The 23,987-nt window shown below is 40.7% G+C and overlaps 1 protein-coding gene across 10 annotated transcripts in view; it reads right to left on the bottom strand.

Annotated features, from left to right (window-relative positions):
- Positions 1-428: 428 nt before the first annotated feature.
- Positions 429-23,987, bottom strand: part of RIMKLB (ribosomal modification protein rimK like family member B) — a 47,508-nt gene continuing 23,949 nt past the window's right edge. For all 10 annotated transcript variants that reach the window (XM_065675302.1, XM_065675336.1, XM_065675346.1 and 7 more), the window contains 4 exons: positions 9,467-9,697; positions 7,496-7,582; positions 4,357-4,560; positions 429-2,952 (listed from right to left, as the gene is read on the bottom strand). In XM_065675302.1, coding sequence (XP_065531374.1) covers positions 2,489-2,952; positions 4,357-4,560; positions 7,496-7,582; positions 9,467-9,697 — 986 coding nt within the window. In that variant the 3' untranslated portion in view covers positions 429-2,488. The remainder of the gene's footprint in view (positions 2,953-4,356; positions 4,561-7,495; positions 7,583-9,466; positions 9,698-23,987) is intronic.

Below are 23,987 nucleotides of genomic sequence, written 5' to 3'. Positions count from 1 at the left end.
AAAAAAAACCCAACCAAAAAACTCCCAACACCACACCACCACCCAAATTCTCCTTAGATAAACAAGCAAGGGCAGAAGAGCCTCTGGAAGAGACATTTTACTGCTCAGTGACTAGAAAATTCTATTTCTTTAACGTTTGGTGGTTCTGCAACTCTTCATGGAAGTTAAGAGACCTTTATACTCTGCGTATAACTTGTGTGCTTGAAGGCTCGGGCAGATTTTATAATACCTTTACTGCTGAAGCTCCTTTTGGTGCTGGACCACCTGGTCCACTCTCCTGCTTAACACCAACAGTCAACCTTTCACTTGATTTTAATAATAATATTTAATTCTACAAAAAAAAAAAAGCCATTTTATTACATTCCTTTTAAAATAAAATTAAAAAAATAACAAAACAAACTGTACAAAGAAGCATGATCAAACCTCCATAAAGCAGGTTAATACTGTTCTGTTTATTGCCTCTTGAAGACTCTCTGCATAGTGTCCGTGAATAGTGTTTAAGGTCCAAGTGAAGATAAAACAGCAGAGCAGCAGAGAGGTGAGGAAGGGCCACAGAGGTGGGCAGTGCAGAGCCTCAGAGGGTACATGGGACATGCTCCATTAAAGTATCCAGAAAATAGCAGCATTGCACACACACAACCCCCCTCCAAACCAACCCTATTTTCACAAGATTATTCTTCAATTGTAAACATTTTACCTTTTTTTTTCTTTCTTTTTGTTTTTTGTTTTTCTTAAAAAGAGGCTTATTTTTTATATATATATATCTATAGTTCCAGGCCTTTATGAACCCAGAGAATGAGAAAGGAATGAAAAGGGAGGAGGAAAAAGAGGAAAAGGAGGAAGATAGGGATTGAAAATGGACTTAGTATCTGTTTTGGTTATCTGTTTTCCAAAACAGCTCAAGGCTAAGGAGAAAATGCACAGCCAGAAGGATTAAGGAAAATCAGGCAGCCTGGAAAAAAACTAGGAGCTAAACAGCCAAAACCCAAAAGAAAAGAGAAGCCAAAAAAGAAAAAGCAAAGCAAATGCACACACACAAACACACAGAAGTGTGTGTACTCACACCACACATGGAAGGGCCCAGGATCAATTTGTGGACCTAGGTTATATTTTATTTTTTTTTTTTTTTTTTTTTTAATTCTGGCTGAGCAATTTTTATCTTTTTTTTTAATTTTTTTTTCCACTGTTTAGTTTTTAAACCTGCTGCACATTTCCCAAAGCTAAAGAATTGGGTATTTCTCCCCAGTTATACTCTTTGGATTTCTGCCAACATCAGCTTTAATGTTCAGTGGGGAAAAAGTAAGCTTGGTTAAGTACTGTATGAACTGCAGCTTTATTCTAAAGTACCTCAAGATGTCTATCACTTTTAACCACCTTTTCCCTCCTCCACACTTTACCATGTTCCCCCCTCTCAGTGTTTTCTTAACAAATAGTCTGCAGTGTTTTTACTTTGGCCACTGTTAAAGATGCAGGCATAGAGAAGGGAGTGTTGGACTAGCATGTATTAAAGAAAACGGAACATTAACATTGCAGATCTCTCTCCAAAAGACTAAAACACTAACAAATACAAGTCGATGCACGTTTGCTTTAAACTAGTGTAATTCTTTTTCACATTGGATTAAACATTATTTTGTATACCAAACATTACAGTGCTGTTTATCTCCTCCAATCATGCAAAGATAGTTAAAACATGCCACTTCCACCACAACTAGAGTATGACCAATTCCCCTACATAAATTCCCCTCAAAAATCAGGATTTCAAATGACAAAAAAAACCTAAAATCTGTCTTGGAAAAACTTTATGAATAAATATAGACACAAAGCTGCCAATTAATACCAAGAAAGGTACAAACTACAGATTTCTACAGAAAGCTCACATTAAAGTCAGCTGACGCTTCTCTCAGCCTCATCATCTGAAAGGCCAAATCCTGCAAGGTCACAAAGTGACAACTTTCAAAGGATCCTGAACTTACAGCTCCCATCTATTAGAGTAGGAACAGGAGGTGTCCAGGAACTTTGAAGTACCTGGTATTTGACACCTTCAACTCACATAGAGAATTTGAGGCACCTGGCCACTTACAGGATCAAGCCTTACAAAGGCAGAAGAGACTGGTGCAAGAAATCACAGAAGTTCCTAGAGAGCTGCCAGACAGCTTTCTGAAAATCTTTAAGTGTGAATCATGCTTCGATTGTTTGCCTGTGAGTACGTCTGGGATCAAAGCAGCATCCAAATAAAATTCCTACTTAGGCTGTGAACTGAGCATCTTCATTAGGAAACTGATACTGAAGAATGAACGCAATTTTATGTTCTGCAAAACAGTGGAGGCAGCAAGCACAGCACACGTGCCTTTTACTCTTGCTCTCTTGATTGACACCCCCCTCTCCTTTCCTCACTCCTCTGAGCTTCTCTGATAAACAGCACTGCAAGTCGGTTTAAAAATAAAACGTACAAGAGAGAGTTCTGTTGGTCATCTATTTACATGTGGCATCACTCCACAAGAAGTTTGATCTCATTGGCTAATAGCTGGTTCATGTTGAACAGAGCCCCCGGGAGCTTGGTGAGCAACTCTCTCTCCGTGGTCTCAGGGTCACTGTCGACAGAGCTGGAGCTAGCACTCATATTGTCGACAGCGGCACTAGCTGGAGGGCCCAGCTCTGGCTCGCTAGTCTCGCTTGCCGTGGACACCACAGAGAGCAAGGACATGCGCCGCGTCAAGCGGCCGGGGGTAAGGAGAGAAGCGGCATAGTCCGCTATGATACCAGCTACATCTAGATTACAAGCCTTGTCAAAGGCAATGAAACCTACATTTGCATTGGCCTCGCAGACGTAGAATGAACCGTCGTCCTTCATCAGCAGGTCAATGCCACATACGTCCATCCCCAGGATGTTTGACACTTGGACCGCCAACTGCTTGCCTTGTTCACTCAGTGAGCACATCATCCCTACGCCACCTGCAAGAAGCAAAAAGCATTTGCTGTCTGTAGTCTGGTCACAGGTGACTGACATCCTTCTCAACTAGGTAGTAGTTTTTTGGCTGTAAGCATACTGCTCACGAGTCGGAAAGCAACCTCCTATGCACAGTGACTACTAATGAAAACACTGCACGATTTCAAAAGACAAGGGCAGGTCAAAATGAGAACTTGCTAAAGAGTTAAGTGCAGGCTTTTTAGTCAAGAAAGTTATCATACCTTTCTAAAATCCTGGGATATTAAAAAGATGACCTAACAAACCACCTTTGCTCCTTCTACATACGTACTTTTAAATTATCACAAGACATCTTTCAGGAAAATAAAACAACTGTTCCTGATAAGACTACAGCTCTAACAGATATAACTGAGGGGACAGGGTGAAGACATTACCATCTGCTCACGTCCCTCTTAGCTTGCTATCATACGTTTGCGTCTCTAAAGCAAGAATTGAGGAACATTTGTATCTGAAGCTCAGCTGGCCCACTCCACAGTCCATCATCTAAGTACCAACCAACTCAGACTTCATCTATCACAACACTTACATTTAAAAAACAAAGGGGAAAAAAAACCCAAGCACCAAACCAAAAAAAAAAAAAAAAAATCGGCAGAAAAAAGTGTAGGCTTTATTTCCCCAGCATCAGGTATTAATTAAATCTCTCAGGCATTTCAGGCATTCTCGCCAAAACTGTACTACACATGAACACATTTCATCCCATCCCTGATCAGGTTCAGTACAATTTCAGCCAGGCAAACTCAACCCTCCTTCCTCCTTCTACCCTCAGAAAACCCCCTGCCCTACACCCAACGCTATGCAGAAACTCAGTTCTGTGTATGCTACGATCAATGTAGTAACCCTCCTCTTCCTCCTAGGACATGGTCTTTACTAAAAAAGGTTGCAGGGGGGGGCCTGACAGACTTAAGGATGCACAGCAGCTGCAAAATGCAATCCAACTGTTTACTGTGCTCAGCACTTTTCTCCCTTAACACTCTCCTCTACCCTCTTACCAACGGGCTGTCTCCTCTACCTCCCTCAGTCTCAGCTTCTGTCTTCCTTCTTGTTCTGCTCCTCTTAAAAGGATGAAATGAATGATAACATTTCATTAGTATGACACTGCCACTACCACAGCAGTTGCTCTGTTTGCGTTCCTAGAACTTTCTCCTCCTTTTCATCCATTCTATCCAATACTTTGGGCAGAGATTGCCCCTCCTTCTGTGTTTGCTCAACACGTGCCTCACTTATTCCTCACTCTATTGTTTCCTCTGTGAACCCCCAACAGCAAGCACGATTAATACAAAAGAAAATATGCAGCTTATTTCTGCTGGATTTGTGATTCTTCAACTGGATTGAAAAATTCTGATCAAAACTACGAACAATGCTTTTCCTACCAAGTGAGCAGTTACTCTGCATCCTCCCATCTGTTGAGCAGCGGAGCATGGTGCCCACCACACGGCCTCCTACTACGATGACACGCACATCCTTGCCATGGGACTCTTTCACGTATTTTTGAAATAAGTAAGGGGCATCGTGACGGATCAAGTGGCTTAAGTCTGCCAAATGGTGCTTGTCTCGCGCCAGGAATACAGCTTTACCTGCATGAAGAAAAGAACATCGGAAGATTGGAAGAAGCTACTGGTTTGAGCTGCATCAAAGACCAATACACTGCCCATTCTCACAAGCCCCATCTGTAGCTTATACACATTTACAAATTATTCTGTGGACATCAGTGTTCCACTGCTTCACTGCTTCTAAGAGTTCAGGGACTGACAGAGATGAGGAGCCACATGGGAGGGGGAAAAGAGAAAAAAAGCAAGAGGAAAGCACTTTAGACACAAAAAGTGATCTTGCAATTTCTTACTCCTTTTGGTACAGGTCCTTAAAGAGAAAAAAGGAAGAAATACTTAAAAGACCAGAAGACATGTAATTAATAAGACAGTTTCATTCATCCAGAAGGACTGTATCTGCAGCTTACAGCTTCAACACACAGAAACCAATGACATGAAACTTAAACACCAGGCAGCTAAGAACTGTGAACCTGCTAGCATGACACTGCAGAACCAGCTGCTTGTTAGAAGTTGCTGCTTGTTAGAATGAGGCTTTGCAATGGAACAACTGCATTCAGAGGAAAGCACAAGACTGCAGAGTACCCAAAATAATTTAGCAGAAGATTACACAAGACATAAAATTAATGGAATGTATTCCAGTAAAAACAAAACAACAACAACAAAACAACAAAACCCGCAACAAAACAAAAAATAAAACCTCTTCAGAATTCACCAGCTTTTCTGCAAGCACGCATCTCAAGGACCTGGGGTTTTTTTTAATCTAAACCATAATTTCATTCCTCCTCATTTCTAGAGCACACTGAAGATTTCTTCGCTCTTTCTCAATTTTACTAATATTGATGGAAAGTCACCCCTGAAACAGGCTCTACAGCTTCCCATCTCATTTCTAGTCTCACAATATGGCATGCCTTTCCCTCTTAAGTCACATTTCCCAGCTCCTCTTCCCCTTTTTTAAGGACTCTTCCATGTGCCATATTACATGTTTTCCGAAAGGCTGCACATCTTTTTTTTGTGACAGAATTGTAACTCAGCTACGTTACAACATTAACAGAGTACAAAAATCAACTGAGAAACTGCCTGTCTTAAAACTAAGGTACCAGAAATGCAGCAATGGCAAAACTAGGAGAAATAACATGCAAAGAAGAATTCACCAAGCGCTCCAAAACCCAACTGCAGCAGCCACTGCTCTGTCCGGATTTAAGGTCCGCCTAACACAGAACACCGCTTGATGAACATGGAATTTCTTAACCCAAACGCTGTATCAGAATGTAGGCTTCAAAATCATTACAAGAAAGCTTCTCCCATTCCCAGCTTAGCTCTCCTGCACTTAATGATCCTACTGTATTCCTAAAATGGGATAACATGAATAATGCCTTGGAGGGGAACTATTTACTCCTTAGGAATTATGTGGCATCATGACATCTTGGCAAAACCAAGACTGGTACATTTGCTGCAGCAGCCAACTATACAGAAAATGGACCCAGAATAGAATGACTTTTATTCACTGGCCAGTACCTAGGACCACATTTGCCCATTTTGTTTGGGTTTTTTTTAAATACAATTTGCAAACGGCTGCTCTTCAATTAATCTTAAAAAGCTTCCCCGACTCTCTTCATGTGAAAGGATATGTGATGTGCATAAATTTACATTAAGATGCCTGGAATTTAAAGTGCTCTAAAGCAAAACTCGTAAACAGAGACTTATGTAAACAGAATTCATGTGAATTCTGGCAAAAAAAAAAAAAAAGCATAAGAAATTCAATAGCTGCGAACTCTGTAATTATTTAATAGATCTTAGAGAAGAGGCAGTGTCAAGTCAAATCCAATCCACTACCTCAGATACTCCACAATTGTAAAATTGAGCTTGCTGCACAGTCAAACTCCAACTTGGCTTCATGGCTCCACAAGCACTTTAAAACTATATAATCAAGTATTACTGCCAATAGAAGCAAGTCTGTCTTCCTCTGTCCCCGACTTTTGCTCTCACTCTTCCATTACATCAGCACAAGCATCTGTTCAAGTAAATAATTCACGTAAGGAATTAATCCCTGTAAATATAACCCATCTAGATTCATTCAACATCAGCTCCTGAATTCTAGTTACTACATGACAACAAAAGCACTCATGCCAGCAGAAGAGACGCACCAGAGCAAGCACGGAGTGCGAACAAACTGACGGACAATAAGAAAGAAATGCTGCCTTTTTGTTGCACTTTTGTTTAAGGTAACTGCTGATTTATGTGCTTAAAACTTCGGTTTCCGTCTTTTTACTTTTAGTATTTATTAAATTGTTTTTAAAGTAAATTAAAACCAGTGCAACCTACTGTGCAAATAACTTCTGAAACTGACTTTAAACACATTTTCCTTTAGTAGATCACTAACATTAAGCAAAATTTATGTATTATTTCATACTCAATACTTGAAATAAAAGACTAAGAATAGAAGAATTTAATCTGAACCTGCTGTTATTATCACCAGCACTGTTACACAAGATATTTTTCTGAATAAAGAGATCCATTTGGAACAAACAATACATGGGATTTTATTTATATCAGAATCCTAACTATAGGCAACATAGGAAAAAAGGTCAAATTAAGACTGACTGAACCAAGATTTCATTTCTTATGCCTATTTAGAAACATTCCTAAAATCCATGTAGGCTTTTATTTTCCTAAGGCCAGACCTCCCATTATTCCAGTTCAAAGCTTTCCTCTCAGAAGTCACCAATGCACCATAATATTGAAATCCTATCCCCCCACCTATTGCAAGACTCAGTTCTACTAAAACTGCTTTCCAGTGTTGCAGCCTACTCAGCGTTCAGAGGCCAAAGTGTGGTAGAATTTAAATGTACCACAAAGAAGTCCAACATCCAATAGAAGACTTAACTATCTTCATTTGACCAGACAAAATCTTAAGAGTCCTTCTCAGAACACTCTTTTCCCTCAGCCCTGGCCTCACACCCACCTCGGTGACCCCGCGTGTTCTTCACCACCATAGGGAACTCCAGCACTTCCGCCTCATCAATCATTTTGGCAAAATTCTCATGACCACCTGGCAAAAAGAAAACCAACAACATTATGTGCCACCAATCTAGTGTGGTCAAATCAGAGATGTAATTGCCACACATTCCTCCCACCCTTACAGCTTAGAGAATGCAGAAAAAGCCTATCAGTTAAGAGAAAGTCATGAAGTATGATCACACTTTGAAGGTATCTGTGATCCATGGTATACGAACTCCTACATCCTTTGAAATGAAAGGCACAAGTTGACAAAGGCCTCCTGATCACAACCCCAAAAGGCTCAATCCAACTTCTGAAATCCGAACGTCCCAATTCTACCATCCTGATCCAGTTTATCCCTTTAACTTTATCAACTCCCACCTTTTCAAATATCTAGCAGGAAAATAGCACAGACATAACAACAGTAACAGCTCCATCCAAACTACTAACCAGGAAAGCAACAAGGAATATGAAGTCAAAGCATAATCCAGAAAACAGCAACCACCTGAATCTTGTCACTCCTCCATCTCCCTCTCCAAGGCTTAAGACTCTTGCATCTCTTTCTCCCTACTTCCTGAAGTAGTACTTCCACCTTGTTATCTCACTGCATTTATAAGGACCTTTTAATGACCATTCTCATGATTATGGTTGATACCTGAAGGTTATTTGAGTTCAGTTCAATTCACAAAAGGCTGAGCACAGTACAAGAAATACAAAAGAGAAAGTCAGCAGACAAAGGGATTAGAGTCCTCTAACAGAATGTGCAGTTAAGTAAAGAGCAGAGGCCAAGCCAAGACACTGGTCACAAAGCCAGCAGCAGCCATCACTACCCTGTGCCATGGATTTTAATGCATGTCATGGAATAACATGTCATTCAGCACATCCTGTTTTTCTTGGCAAAGCCAGCTCTCCCTGGGAATTTAATACCTGTGTTTAAAAAAAGTAGTTGCCCTCCTGTCAAATTCCAGAAGCAGGCATTAAAAGAAGTGGCAGGAAGTTATGAACAAACAGAGATGTTTTGCAACTACCCGATTGTTCATGGTCTCCCAAAAAAAAGACTGAACACTTACTCCTTTCTCAAGGAGCCAGAGCAACTATATCCATAAAGAAAGGGTATGTTTCTTCTCAGATTTGTTTTCACAGTAATTGATGGAAATTGTAATTCAGACTAATTGATAGAAACCCATGGTTTTGGTTTTGTCAAGTTTTGGCTGTTTTGTCAAGTTTCTGTTTTTTGTCAAATTCCTATTACAAAAGTCTACTGGTGCAAGCAGACAGAATAAAATGAAGGCTGAGAGGTATCTTCAGTTCTTTAACATACTGTAAATAAAATCAGAAATAGCATAAGGGTAGCTCAGACTCATGGTTCCTCTAATATAGCACTCTGTCAGAAACCACATATTCCAGAAGCAGGCACAAGAAACAAATAATTAACTGTTCTGGTGGCAAACAAGTTCCAAACAATTGTTGCAAGGTGAACATGAGGGCCTGTACTCTTTTTGTCCTTTCACAATAACCAATATATTTGCAGATATTTTTATTCATACAGAAATGTAATCCCCTTTCAGATTTTACTGAAGTCTAGGATCCTTACGGTATCCGACGACTGTAGCTCGCCAAGTTCTTACCTGTTATTTCAGACAACTGGAAAACAGTGCAAAGTGGTTTAGTAGTAACACCAAAGTTAGTTGCTTGGGAGGCTGAGGTACAGTTAAAGTACACTTCCCAAAGCATCACATTTCATCAACAAAGCCAAAACCAGAATCTAAGTGTTACAACTTCAATTTGCTTTTCTGGTTATGGAATACTTGTTTGTGGAACTAGCCTCATGCAACTTAATTCTATGGATTTCCAAAACTTGACTCATACCTTCTGCACTGCAAAAGCACAAATTATGGTAGGCAACTATGTTACCCATTTGGTCTAAAAGCCTTACCATATGAAAAAGTGTCTGGAAGAGGCACACCATGACCAGCAAGTTCTTGAAACGTCCAGAACTTGTTGACACAGTTGAGGATGGCCTGGGGACGATTCATCAATCGGCAGCCCATCTTCTCTAGGTGGCGAAGGACTGTGATATCACTGTCACTCTGGACCCAAGGTGTTGGTACACGTACAACCACCACCTGTGGGTAAGCAGTAATGAGCTCGCCATTCACTCGGAGGCCTAGAGAAGGAGGAGAAAAACATCCCAATCAACTACAAGGTCTTCAGGAGAAGGTAAACAGGCAAAGAAAAATACGGCACTGTATGCGATCACAACAGACACCAGACATCAACAGTGAGCATTAAAACAGCACAACTATCCCTAAAATGCATCTTGTCATTTGTGCTGTTTCACACATGCCACTCTTAACCTAGGACTAGGCAAAGAAATGACTGTATCAGGGCACACAGTCTTGGGCTCCTTCCCAAGGGTGAAAGACTTTTTTTATAGGTTGACACACTATCCTTTCTATAAATGTTAGCTACACACTAAATTCATATTACCAGTGTCAATAGCTCATGAGGCTCTTGCCTCCCACTACTGGTTTTTGCCTCCATCATTTCATACCTTTCCTAGTCCCATCTTTATTGATCCCTCTATTTGTGGCATCACATTACACAACACACTGCCAAAGTAACAGAGGTTAGCTATGACCCTTAGGAAAAAAAAAAAGCAAAGCAGTATTTTTAACACTGAGAATTTTAACAATCTGATTTATACTACATAAGCACTTTGAAATAACTTTATCGGCTAACAGGGTAACACCCTGTGACATCAAGGCAGGTACCAGAAGGAAAGCAAGCTTTGCCACCAAGACCAATGCATTACTTAATCATGACCTATAGCTTTACAGAACATGTCTCTGAGAAAGAAACACTGAAAGACAGGCTGCAGGAATGAGAATACAATAGGATTGGATGGAAGGCATCAAGCTCAATGAAGAGATTCTGGCACCTGAGGATGGGAAAAGACAAATAGGATTTGATATTCACTTTATCTACCTTACCATTCAAAGTAAAACTTTCTGATTTCAGTATAAAGTAAGACAGCTCACACTTCAGCACCTTTAGAGTTAAAAAAAGAGAAAGGTGAGCTGAGAAATCGCAGTGCGTCTGCCTTTCTGTGCCTATGAAAGCTGTAACTATTCAGATCTAGCTGAAATTAATTACCCGATTAGCTCTATATTCCAAAGATGTTACTTTTCTAATCAGACTTAAATCTATTTAACCTGAAGGCACATACTGGCAGGCAATACATTTCATTTCAAGGTGCATTAGAATTAATGAGCGGGCACAAGAGAAGGGAGGGTGTCCCCCTCTCTGTACTTCCCATTTTCTTTTCTTCTCCCCGGTCAGGACATACTTTAGAGCCTGCCTTAAATATAACGAAGCAACCACCTAATTCCCAAAATGGAAGTGGAAATATGCTGTCCAGTACTCAAGACACGGAACCACACTCTCGAAGGGCCAAACCAGAGCCACATCGAATCCAAATCCCTTTTTCCAATCCCATTGCCATAGCTGCACAGATAGGAGCAAACACAAGCAGCCGGGTGCTCTGGCTGCTCACCTCATTAGCACCAAGCACTGCCGCATTGCAGCTGACATGACTTGCGTGTTTAAGCAAGCTGGCTTCAGACACACACACCCCATTACATAGAGACATCTCAAGCAAGATAGAAAGCAACACTGCTAAAAACCTAAACAGAATGTGAACATCAAGAAACGGACAACCATCTCCTTTCTCCAGAAAAGGGTACAGATTCAGCAAGCAAATGGTTAACATATTAGCCAGATTCTACCTTATGCATGTATTTTCTCATTTAGATGCGCACCCAGTTACTCCCACTTTTTGCCACTGTAATTGCATGCATGTCCTGATCCACATGCAAGCTGTGTAGCAATCATTTTAAGGAGGACTATATTTTCTACAGAAACCCAGAACTGCCACTGCATCTGTGTTGTGAACCAAAACTACAGAGTTTTCCAATTTATAATCTCTCAGAGTCTATTTTGTTGTTTCACTTTAAAGTCACATCACATGCTGAAGTTCTGTGCACAGAGCCTGAGAAAGAAAACCAGCATTTTGAGGATATGTGGAATTCACTCACCTGGAATTCTCCTGCATACCTACATTAGACTTGACTACCAGACTGGTGTAAATTCTGCCAGGCCACAACCCCCCCTAGAGTGACTCTGGAAGTACAATGATGTTATCAACAGAACAATCTGAGCTTTTGTTCCAGATTCTATCATTTTCTCTGGTGTGAATTCTGTTCTTCCCAGAACAAAACATTCTCTCCCTTTACAGAAGACAGTTTACAAACAAAGACAAAAGCTACTCAATTAAATGTATAATTTGAATCGCTACTACTGACATACACCATAAAAATTAGCTGCAGTCTCCCAGCAACACAGTGCTGCAAACAGAAGCAGCTTTATTACAGTAAAAAGGAGAGAGATTCTGCCATTTTGGAATAAGCTTGCATTCAGCATTCCATTCAAGACCCAGCAGTTAACAATCAGGTTAATGGTCATTCTTTCATTTATTCACCCTGACGTGCAGAAAGCAGTAACACAGAAGATATTAATTCTTACAATTAATTTCTTTTTTGAAGAACCAACTTATGAATGCAAAGACAGAGAAGGGAATGTAACAGAGATTACTAAAAGATTGGTTAAGGGGTAACCAAATTTCTTTTTAATCACAGAATAGACTCGGTTGCAAAAGACCTTTAAGATCAAGTCCAACCATTACCCCAGCACTGCCGAAGCCACCAATAACCATGTCACTGAGGGCCTCATCTACATGGTTTGTGAACACTCAGGGACGACTCCACCACTGCCCTGAGCAGCCTGTTTCAATGCCTGAGCACCCTTTCTGTGAAGAAATTTTTCCTAATATCCAGACTAAACCTCTCCTTGACGCAGCTTGAGGCCATTTCCTCTTGTCCTGTCACTTGTTATCTGGGAGAAGAGATCGACCCCCACCTCACTTCATCCTCCTTTCAAGTAGTCGTAGAGAGCGGTAAGGTCCCCCCTGAGCCTTCTCTCCTCCAGACTAAACCCCCAGTTCCTCAGCCTTTCCTCATCACACTTGTGCTCCAGACCCTTCACCAGCTATGCTGCCCTTCTCTGAACCTGCTCCAGCACCTCAATGTCCCTCTTGTAGGGAAGAGCCAGAACTGAACACAGGATTTGAGGTGCTGCTTCATCAGTGCCCAAGACAGGGGGATGATCACTGCCCTGGCCCTGCTGTCACATCACTGCTGATATAGGCCAGGATGCCACTGGCCTTCTTGGCTGCCTGGGCACAAACTGGGTTATGTTCAGCTCTGTCAATCAGCACCCCCAGGTCCTTTTCCATTACCAGATTTCCAGCCACTCTTCCCCAAGCATGGAGCTTTGCAGGGGGTTGTTGTGGCCCAAATGCAGGACCCAGCACATTTCCTTGTTGAACCTCTTGACACTGGCCCCAGCACATCCAGCCAGCCTGTAATGGAGATGAACTGCTCCTTTTTCAGTTATAGTACCAACCTGGTCCCAGAACAGTAGTAGTGAGTTACAATCAGTTCACTGTGTACAATGAGTTGACCTTACAAACATACAGAAGATCATACAGAGGATCTTCAGATCATACAAAAGAACCTCGGCAAATAACAAGTTGGACCATTTACTGGCTTTCCCAGTGGATGCCCATGGCATTGCATATATGGCAAACAGACAGCTGTACAGTCTTTTGAAGTACCAACACTGAGAGCCAGGAAATTCCATGTTTATCTCAGACAGCTATACAGTCCTTTGAAGTACCAACACTGAGAGCCAGGAAATTTCATGCTTATCTAATACCATGAACTTTACCAACACAGAACAACCATTTCATCAGTGTCTGGGGAACAATTTCTTAGGTTATCATAAAATGTCTGGGTATTCTTTGGCCCCAAGACTCCCAAGTTGGAATATCACACTATAAAAACAGATGTAAATCCTGCACTTGAACGCGACCTGTTATTTTCCTCAGTACCAGCTTTCTTTGTCCTTCATCTAAAAGATAAAACCCTCCAAAATGGAATATGCTAGACCTTTAACATTATACACCAAACACCACAGTATTCAGATGAAAGCACAAAAGGAATTACCTCAATGTGAACAGTAATTACCTTGAATGAACTTAACCAGTTACACCGAATCTCCCAAATAGAGCCAAAAAGCCCCAAGTATCTCTCGAAGACAGCTCGAAGCTGCACATGACAGAAATGAGTGGGTAAATGCATGATTCCTTGTAAGCTGGCCTAACCAGTCCTCCTGCTTTTCGTTCCCAAAAAACAGCAGGTGAACTTGAAATGCAAAGCAGCTGGTCTCTGCTAAAAAGGCTTATTTTGGCCTAAACAGATCAGAACCCACAAAGTCCACAGAAAACGGACAGAGCATTAAACTCTAGTGAAGACAGAAGAAAGAGGCAGAAACATCTACTTCTATCACCAGTGAGATCAGAAGACATGTATCTACACCATAAGAAAGTTCTTGAGACAGTAACAACTAACATGGTAGAGTCTACTTGCATAGCAAGATATTCAAGATGACAGCTGCCTCTCAACAACCTGAGTTAGTGCCATTTCAAGGTGGATGCACATACTTTGGAAAAGAAAACCACAAAATTCTGGAACTTCTAAGTCCTTATTCATGCATGCAGTGGGTTTTTTTAGTACCTTCTGTCTTCTTCTCTATGACAAATTTATCTCGCAATCAGTTTCTCAGTTAAATAGCATCACTCTTAAGAGAGCGGTACACATTCCAAACAAAATGCCTCAAAAAACCAGAACATACAAACAAATCTGAGTTATCCTGAGTTCACAAGTCACTGCCCATCAGCTAAGACTCCTACGATGACTATGTGCTTACTTCCACCCCACAGCACAACATAAGGGAAGATGCGTGAGCTTAAGCCTCAGTGAAGGGATTCTCTGACAATGAATCTCACTGCTCAACTGGGACAATCTAAGTGCCCAAATATGTTCAGCCCAATGCATACAGCTTGCAAGCCAAAGACACTTCTGTAAATCAATTATGACCACAGCCAGAGTATGCAAGCTCTTAAACTGCAGTCTCACTCCTCTTACAATTCATAAGCATTAGTGCTTCATCTGCCCAGTTATCCTACTTTCTTGTGCTTTAGAAGCTCTAAGAAGCACTTCTGCATTGCTGGCATTATGAATGGCTAAAAAGCATGATGATTTCAAGATAGTGTGTGGAGCTTCTGTACATCTTAATTAAACCCAAGCAGCATTTTAAACTGCTAGACATTTCTGAAACTCGTTCTATTCAGTTTGTACTCTACACAAAACCCTTCCACCCGCTACAAAACTCAGTTCATCAGAAGATTAATAGCTACTGCAAAGCAATATCTCATGTCCAATTTGCGTGTTATAAACAATAGTATTTCCTGCTAAAACAATGGAAATGTTTTTGCAGAAGGAATGAGACAGGTCCAAAATCTGAAAGAGTTGCATCATGCATTTTTAACAAAAGCTAAATCTCAGTAATACCAAATAACATTATAAAAGTATTTTCACTCCAAATTGTAATTTTGGAAAACTGTCAGAAAAAGCACACTGAGTCACCAAGACCATGAAGTTCCTAAGACTCAAATTCCAGTCTTCAGGTACAGCATGTGACCACAAGAACCACAGCCAGCTTTTTCAACGAAATGGTGTGATATAATGCTAAATGCTTCAAGTACTTAATACACAAGCAGAAGGAAACTGGGAACTCTTACATGTAAGTCAAATTACTGATATGAAGCTTCTATTTTTACATAGTTTGAATCATTAGTATTAGCTGATAGACTGCTCGATGAAAAGACTGAAGTAGTTGGAAATGTAGTAGCTATGGCTTGGGGAAGAAACCCAAAGGACAGTGACACAAGCATAATAAATAAGAAAACTTCTTAGAGACAAACACTATATCTTTACTTCTATGTGTATATTAGAAAAACAAAGCAGTAAACAGATTTCCATGATGAAAAACACCAAGCCTTTCAATCTGTGTCTCAAGACAACTGGTAACTGCCTTGCCACCCATGGAAGTTCATGACCTATCATACTACTTTTCTAACCAAATGGATCAAAAGATCAGGGATGATGCACAGAAGGTGGGACTGCAGAAGTCCCCCATTCAGTGCTGCCATGAATCCAGCCACATATACTATTCTAGTCATTTAAGTCACCTTCTTTCAAACTGAATTCCAAATTTCACAGAACTGTGTGACTAAGGTAAGAGCCCAAAGTGAATTAATTCCTTGTAGAGCAGGGACAGCTAAGAAAGGAATCCTCACCTTTATGGCCACAGGTGACACAAGCAGGCACCTCTCAGAAGAATTTAACTTCAGCGACTGCCTGTGTCTTTGGTGAAATCCCTAGTAAATGCTAACTGCTCTGAAACAGGTAAAATGAAGCAGGAAAAAAAAGTGTTTCAGTATCGGGGCAGATCCAGTATGTGGAATACATTTCTAGCAGGCATAGCATGCAAGTGGAATGATGCAGTCAATTGTGCATACTGCATCCCAGAAAATGAAATCAGAATCAAATTTTCAAAAGCACTAAACATATACCAGCTCCCATCACATTCCCAACAGGAGCTTAGAGGGACTGAGAACTTCCCAAAATATTACCCAGATTTTCCCTCAGAGATCTGTATGCTATCCTGAAAGTCTCCAGCTCTCTCAACTTCATTGCACCAATTTAGTCATCCATCCATCGAGTTACTACGATCTCCCAACTGAACAGTCACTCAGCAAACAGGCTATAACAAATTCAACTGATTTCACTGGGGAACACAGGACAGCCTTCCATCACACAAACCTTTCCTTGGATTTTGAGGACTTCACATCCTCCTACCTGCTTTTCCCAATTAACCAGTTGTTCTAACAAAAAATCACTGAATTTTTCTACAAACTTAAATTCACTCCTCTTCTCAAAATACTACATTACTACTTCGCATTCATTCATCCTCCCATTATTTGCCAGCCACAAGATTCTACATAATACTTCTGTTTAAAGTTCTGAAGTGTTTAATAATCAGTTTACCTGCAGAATTAAATGTGTTCATCCTAATTACCATATAAAAACAAGCTTAAAGCTCAAAAGGGAAATACTCCAAACTTCAGCAGACTACTGGCAATAGCAAGATACACATTCCCTCCACAAACTCGAACACAACTACATCTCTAAAACTTTCAAAACTCGGAACACTTCGAATATACATTCTGACACAAAAGTGGCAGAATTTAAAAATAATCAGCAGAAGTAACAAAATATTATTCTATACCTCAAAAAAAATCACTGCAATATTGATTTAACTTTACATATCTATCTTCTAGAACAACTGTAAGCAACACAAATTCCTCGATACATAGCAAAAAAAATGGCATTTAAATGCAATTTTATTTGAACTAGAACTTTGAACAGCAGCTAAGAACTGAATTTTCAGAAGTCCAGGGATTTATTAACACCCCTTTGGTGTCACACAGGCATTTTCTCCTCTGCATAATTTACCACCAGGCAGCCACAGTTTATCAGCAAAGACCACGAGGATGATCAGGGGCTGGAGCACCTCCCACAGGCTGAGAAAGTTTGGGCTGTTCAGCCTGGAGAAGAAAAGGCTGCATGGAGACCTCATAGCAGCCTTCCAGTATCTGAACGGGGCCTGTAAGGAAGCCAGAGAGGGACTTTTCATCAGGGACTGTAGCAATAGGACAAGGGGTTACGGGCACAAACTTAAACAGGGAAGTTCAGGTTAGACATAAAGGAAGAAGTTCTTCACTGTGGGGTGGTGAGGCACTGGAATGGGTTGCCCAGAGAAGTGGTAAATGCTCCATCCCTGGCAGTGTTCAAGGCCAGGCTGGACAGAGCCTTGGGTGACATGGTCTAGTGTGAGGTGTCCCTGCCCATGGCAGGGGGTTGGAACTAAATGATGTCAAGGTCCTTTCCAACCCCAACCATTCCATGATTTGTTTGAACACTAAGTTCTCACAACTTCTCCAAAATTTCACTGCCATGCAATAGCCCCTTTGACACCTAGTATTACCGAGGTATTTTTTTACTCCAATGTAGACAGAAACAGATTTCTGTAGTTCTGTGCTGGGTGTTTTAAGTTCATCTTTTCTCCCTTCCTATCCTACTTACTAGCTTTTCAAACCAAGTTAACAAGCACTGGAATTTAACCCTATGGGGTTCAGTATGACCACAATCTCCTCCTCCACACAATCTTAACCAAAAGGCTTTCTCACCAACATATATTTTCATAGCTCAGTAGTTCAAATGAAATCACATGTAGCAGAGATAAAACTATCTCTCTAGAACAGTAGCTATACTCTTCTATGCCTGAACAGAGAACAGAAATAAAGAGAAGAAGATTCAGCTTCAATTGGTAAATTCCTAATGCAAGTATTGTGAAAAGTTTCATGAAAGGCCACTGCTGCAGCAACAAACAGCAAGTAGGTACCTGAGTTACATCAGTTCTACTTCATGTCCCTTCCTGGACTCAGGGACCTCTTCCCTTCCCCAGGAAGAACACGGAATCCTTCTTAGACATGCACAGGCTATCAAAAATGGTGAAAAACTTGGGAAGGATAACAACACTCGAAGTGATTATGGTCGTTCTGCCTTAGGGGTTCTCTTCAGGAACAAGGGGGTAACAGAAGAGTTGCCCATATATGTATCTTACTAAATCAATGCTAGTTGATTGACTGACTTGATTATGGCTTAATCTGTGTTTCTGAGCTATGTTTCCAGTCACAATACATTGTTTGCTTACAATCCCAAACCACAAGCATTTCTTCAGAGTCATGCATAAATGTGAAATGAATGAACGCAAATATAAACACATATGTAAAAGCTGTATTACAAGCACTAATTCTAAACAACTGTCTTGCTCTGAGAGTTGATTTTATGGCAGGTATATAAGCATGGAAACTAGGCTGAAATAATGTTACAGCCTTAGCTCTCATTAGTGTATGTATATAAACACACAATTTAGAAACTGCATCACTAACAAAAAAAAATACATTTCATGAGACTACTTCAAAAATGTTGAAACAGGTACAGAAAGAAATATTCAGTATTTTAGCCCTACTCCCAAACACAGCTACTTTAATGATAAAGCTGCTAAGATGCTTTTTAAATGGAGTGTTGTAAAAACAAGTGTAAATGAAAATGCCACAAAACGGAAATCAAAAGATCATTAAACAAAACAAGCCAGTGTTGGAAAAGATGCAATCCCAAACACCTTGAAAAAAGTGAAATTCACCCAGAAAAGTGGATTTCTGCTTTTCCCACTGAGTTTATGTAAAAGTTCTCAACACACATCTGCTTTTCTAATTTTCTCCTGGGCAAAGTTAGAAGAATTTTAAATATCTTCCAATGCATAAACTCAAAGAAAAACCATTCAGGATGAGATCCATTTAACTATACTGAAATTAAAAGTGTAGCTGTTGATCTAAGTTTTAAATTATTTGAATTATAACAACACAGACTCTCACAGCTCAGACTGAGTGAAGGGAGATGGTTTTGACTCCAACATTTCAAAAGGGTCCCCCAATTTTTGTACAACTATATGCATGCGTACATAAGCTACAGCCACTGCATAAGCATAATTGGATTGTCTTTTGTCTATTAGATTTCCCTTCAAAGCTCTCAATGCACATAATGATTCTTCATATTAAGAAAAAGTTTAGGCTCACAAAAAGGATTTACTGGTTTTCACCACACTTTTTTGCTGGAACTCCTGGAACAGCTTTCACCACTTTTTGGACAGTTTTCCTACAGCTGAGTCGCAAGTCACTAGGGAGGAACTTTACTTTACTTTTTACTGTAAGAGTGACAGAGCACTGGAACAGGTTGCCCAGGGGGGTTGTGGAGTCTCCTACACTGGAGATATTCAAGGCCCGCCTGGACAAGTTCCTGTGTGATGTACTGTAGGTTACCCTGCTCTTGCAGGGGGGTTGGACTAGATGATCTTTTGAGGTCCCTTCCAACCCTTGGGATTCTGTGTGTCTGTGTGTGTCTTCTGTGAGGAAAAGAGTTTTTCTTCATACTGCAGGTGTTGGCAAGCCACTTTATCCACCGTCAGTACTTCGCCTCTCCAGGTCTGCACTGGACTTCATCTGGATCTGTAGGTAACTGCACATTACTTGGGTCATAATGAATCATCTCTAGCACAACTAATTCCCTCAGGTACTGAATACCTCTCTCCATTGCAGTCTATTTGCCTAAGTGACGTATAACCTTCTTTTAAGGGATACCTTTCCTTCACACTTAGCTTCCAGTGGCCAAGGACCTGTGTCCCATCCCAGTCACCTCATCAATGCCTGTTTCCTCGGAAGTTTCCCTACTCTCTAATTCCATACTACTAGCCCAGTTACTCCAGCACCAGGGCAGCCAGGTGATAATGCGTTCACCTGGATGATGGCTGAAATATTTCTGTACATGCCACAGATCATTTAGCGACAGGGACTAAGTGGTTACCTCTTAACTCTGCCTCTTCCTCCTGTTCTTGTGATGACCCTGCTTCATCTTCCTTCATTACACAAGCTAACTTTCATTTCCACTTCTTCTTCTGTACAGGGGCACCCAGTAACGCCAGACTGGTTCTTTGGTTCAGCTGCAGTGCCTGTCACTGGGGCTGGAGTAGCCACAGAGCCTGTCACCTTATTGTCAGATCCAGAAACCCCCTTTTCCCCTTGAGGGTACTGAATAGTGTCAGCCAGGGCTCAATGGGCACAGGCATACAGCACACTGCAGTGATGTGTCCCTCTCTGAAATTGCCAAGGTGACAGCATTCTTTTTCCAAATGTTTTACTAGTTTTTCCAGATACTGCACTTGTTCAGGGGTAAAGTTACAAAACACTGGAGGTGCCACTGGCCTAGGTACTTGCCCATACTATTCTACACACCCTGCCACTCAAAACTATCCAGCCTCGGGACAGATCTCTCTGTGCAGTATTCTTAAACAGTTGTTTAACCTTAAAGACCTGGAACATGTTCAGCGATATGCTGTTTCCTAGCTATAGGACCATGCTAGTTTTGACATCTCAAGGATATTGAAAACCCTCAGATGCTACTGTAATTAGCATAGTGGGGAAGATGTGGGAAGATGTCTCCTCCATAGGCTGGCTCTCCAGGGAGAAAATTTAAAGGTGTAATTATTAATAGTTTCTGACAGATGGCTCCCAAAGAACAGAGGTGACTGCAATGCTGAGTACAAATACTAGATCAGTTTCACAACCAAAAATTCTATCGTACCATTAGCCAGTGTTACAAAATAGAACATGATAACCTTAGCCCAGTTCCCACGGGTGATAAACAGCACAACAGGGAACATATATTGCAACTAGGGTACTACATACTGCAACTTTAAGAACAAGCAAACCAACTTTGACAGCAAATAAATCACTGTGACCAGAGACTATTAAGCTATACAACTAGTAGTTATAACAGACTTGTTCTAACACATTTGTTGTTATCTCAACCCACTGAGGCCCATGCTGGGTGCCAAAAAGGACTGTTGTGGTTTAACCCCAACTAAGCATCAGGGGGCTGACTGCTCACTCCCTGCCACTGGTGGGATGTGGGGGAGAATGAGAATCTGTGGATTGGGATAAAACCCAGTTACTATACTGAGCATAACACTCTATGGTATGAAATATCCCGCTGGCTAGCTCAGGTCAACTGCTGTCCCCTCTACACTCCTTCCCGACCTTCTCACTGGCAGAGCATGGGAGACTGAAAAGTCCTTGGATCAGAGTAAGTAGCACTGAGCAACAACTGAACACTGGTGTGTTATTAGCACTGTTCTGACTAAAGCCAAAACAGCACTGCACAGCTACTGGGAAGAAAATGAACTCTATCCCAGCCAAACCAGCATACTCTTCCATGGTTTAAATGTCCAACCTCTGTTCATTTTAAATAGCAGGTGAAGAAAAAAAAAAAAAACATTTCAAGACACACCTGAAAAAAAGATAGGGAAGCTCTTTCCAAAAGCAGAAAGAAATCCAGAGGAAAATCCAGAGAAAGAATTCAAGCAACCCAGGAAGGCAGATGTCTCCTCCCATATAAGATGAATCTAAAATTCTCCCTCAATGCCAAAAATCTACTAAATACCTTTAAAATGCATAACTTAAGCACCTCCTCTCTCTGCTGCCAAGCAATTCCATCTCAGGAATTCACCCTTTTATTAAATTAAGCAAACTGCTGAATTCATCCCACGTGAGTTTTCAACAAAGCTGTAATGGAGACATGTAGCTTTTTCTTATCTGTCTCCCATAACAGAAAAGATACCTAGAAGCACACTGTCAGAAACTTCTAATAAATAATACAGAACTACCTGTATCTTCCAAGTGTTTCCAAACGTGTTTAACTGAGCCTGAATTCTGGGGAATGAAAAGATCCCCTCAACTTACTGTTTTAAACCTGTCATTACAGCCTAAGGACTTTCTAGGTAAAACTGTATTATGAATTGGAGGCACTTATTTTGGAGACAATCCTTCTTAAAGGAAGGAACTGAACCATGCTATTTCAGGGAAAGTTTGAGCTAAAACGAATTCCAACACTTGCAGAGATAACATTAACTCTCATCACCAGGGAGTTTCTATATCTCCTTTTTTTTTACAATAGTTCCAGATCTCTCTTCATGAGTACAGCCTTTCCCTACACAAAAAACACCCAAAACAAAACCCCAAATAAAAAAATTGTTCGAGACCAGAAGATACAACCCAAAACTTCGTTTTAACAGACATTAATGTAAAACCATACACAAAGCAAAAGCTAGAGAAGGAAGAATTCCACCTTTTCCATATTTCTGTAAGCTCGCTCACTGGGCTTATTTCTGCTTCCCAGCTTTAGCAGGTTAAAACTACACTGCAGTAGCTGCACACGTGCTCCATGCCCATGCTGTAATGAAAATACAAGTATAACACCACAGTATTATTTCTCACCTGTTCTGATGCAGAAGCTCCCACCTAGTGCCAAAAAGATGTTAAGATGTTAACTTATTGAGACATTTGCTTTGTATGCTTCCTAATCAAGACATTCCACGCAATCTGGAGCTATCTTCCTAAAAGAAAATGCTCCTCAGAATTACAGCCTTTCCAACCAGACCAGGCAAAGAAAGAAATCATGCAGCAGTACTGTTGTACTCACAGACAGCAGACTAAAGCAAGCAGAAGGGACATTCCCCACTGTCACCTTGGCTTGACCTTTGAAGGCAGCACATTTAAGAGATTAGCTATTTTACCACTAATCTGTAGATTGTAAATGTAGTCCCGAGTTTAACAATCCCTAGAAGCTGTTAAATGTCGTTATACGCATTTATTCTGCACTACAACCTTTAAAGCTCTTTTTGTCTTGCCTTTCCTGAAATGCGCATCTGCCCAATTTACAAAGAAACAAAAAGCATTGAGGTGCTACTGATCTCATCAGAAACAAACCAACAGCAGAGATGGAAACAGAAGCTTTTTTTTTTTTTACCAGCATCAAGTATGACAAATCTCCTTAGTTCGTTTATCTCATTCCTCCATAGATTCCTCTAAGAATCTCCTTTTAAATATTTGCAGGTTACATTTTAATTCAAGTTCTTCCACTTTACAGGAACAGAATCATGAAAATCTCATTACCAAATCCCACTCTTGATCTGTTATCAGTAACAGAACAGTAATTTACACTCACTCCTAGACTATGCCTCGATCAATTTAAAAATAGTAAAAATTCTTAGAGGAAAAGATTTAAGTGCATGCCATGCACCTTGGAAAACCCAAGTGAGAAAGGGGAAGAAATGAGCACCTCTTTAGAAATCCATGTTGGACAAAACACGTAATACTGTGTTTCTAAGGCAATTTAACTCACCGAGTTGCAGCAGCAATTTTACTTTCCAGCCCCATGCAATCCTACAGCGGCATGAAGTACCACCCAGTCCCTAATGCTCATCAGCCCCACTGGTGAGCAGGTAACACCAGCAGAAAACCGTTCTGTTGTGGAATTTAGTTTCTGTGAGTAGCGCAAGCTGAACCAGTTCACTGTAGGATCTGATCAGACCTAACACTTAAATTGTCAAGATAGCACCATTCTCAGTCTGTAGAATTCCTTGTAATGGGATTATTTTTTCTCTTTCTTACATTTACAACTCTGTGGTCACTGTGCTAACCCAGGTTTGTAAAACTTGGTTAAAAAAAGAAGCCTGTCAGACCAATCTCCCTTTCTCCAGCTCTTGCTCTCCTGTCCTATGCAGATAATACATTCTCCAGTGGCTCCCACTCTACCACAAAAGAAAAATTTGCAGCAAAATTGCTATAAAGGCCAGCTACCAGCCTTGTTCGAGCACAACAAACAATTACAAGCGTTAAGACATGCAGTTTACATGTATGGATGGCATCCCTTTCACCTGCAGCCACAGACCTTTTCACCTCAAAGCATCCACAA

This window comes from Lathamus discolor, chromosome 1, assembly GCF_037157495.1.
Source record: "Lathamus discolor isolate bLatDis1 chromosome 1, bLatDis1.hap1, whole genome shotgun sequence".
NCBI lineage: Eukaryota > Metazoa > Chordata > Aves > Psittaciformes > Psittacidae > Lathamus > Lathamus discolor.
Note: the sequence above shows the minus strand (reverse complement) of the source record. Positions and strands in the feature narration are given on the sequence as shown.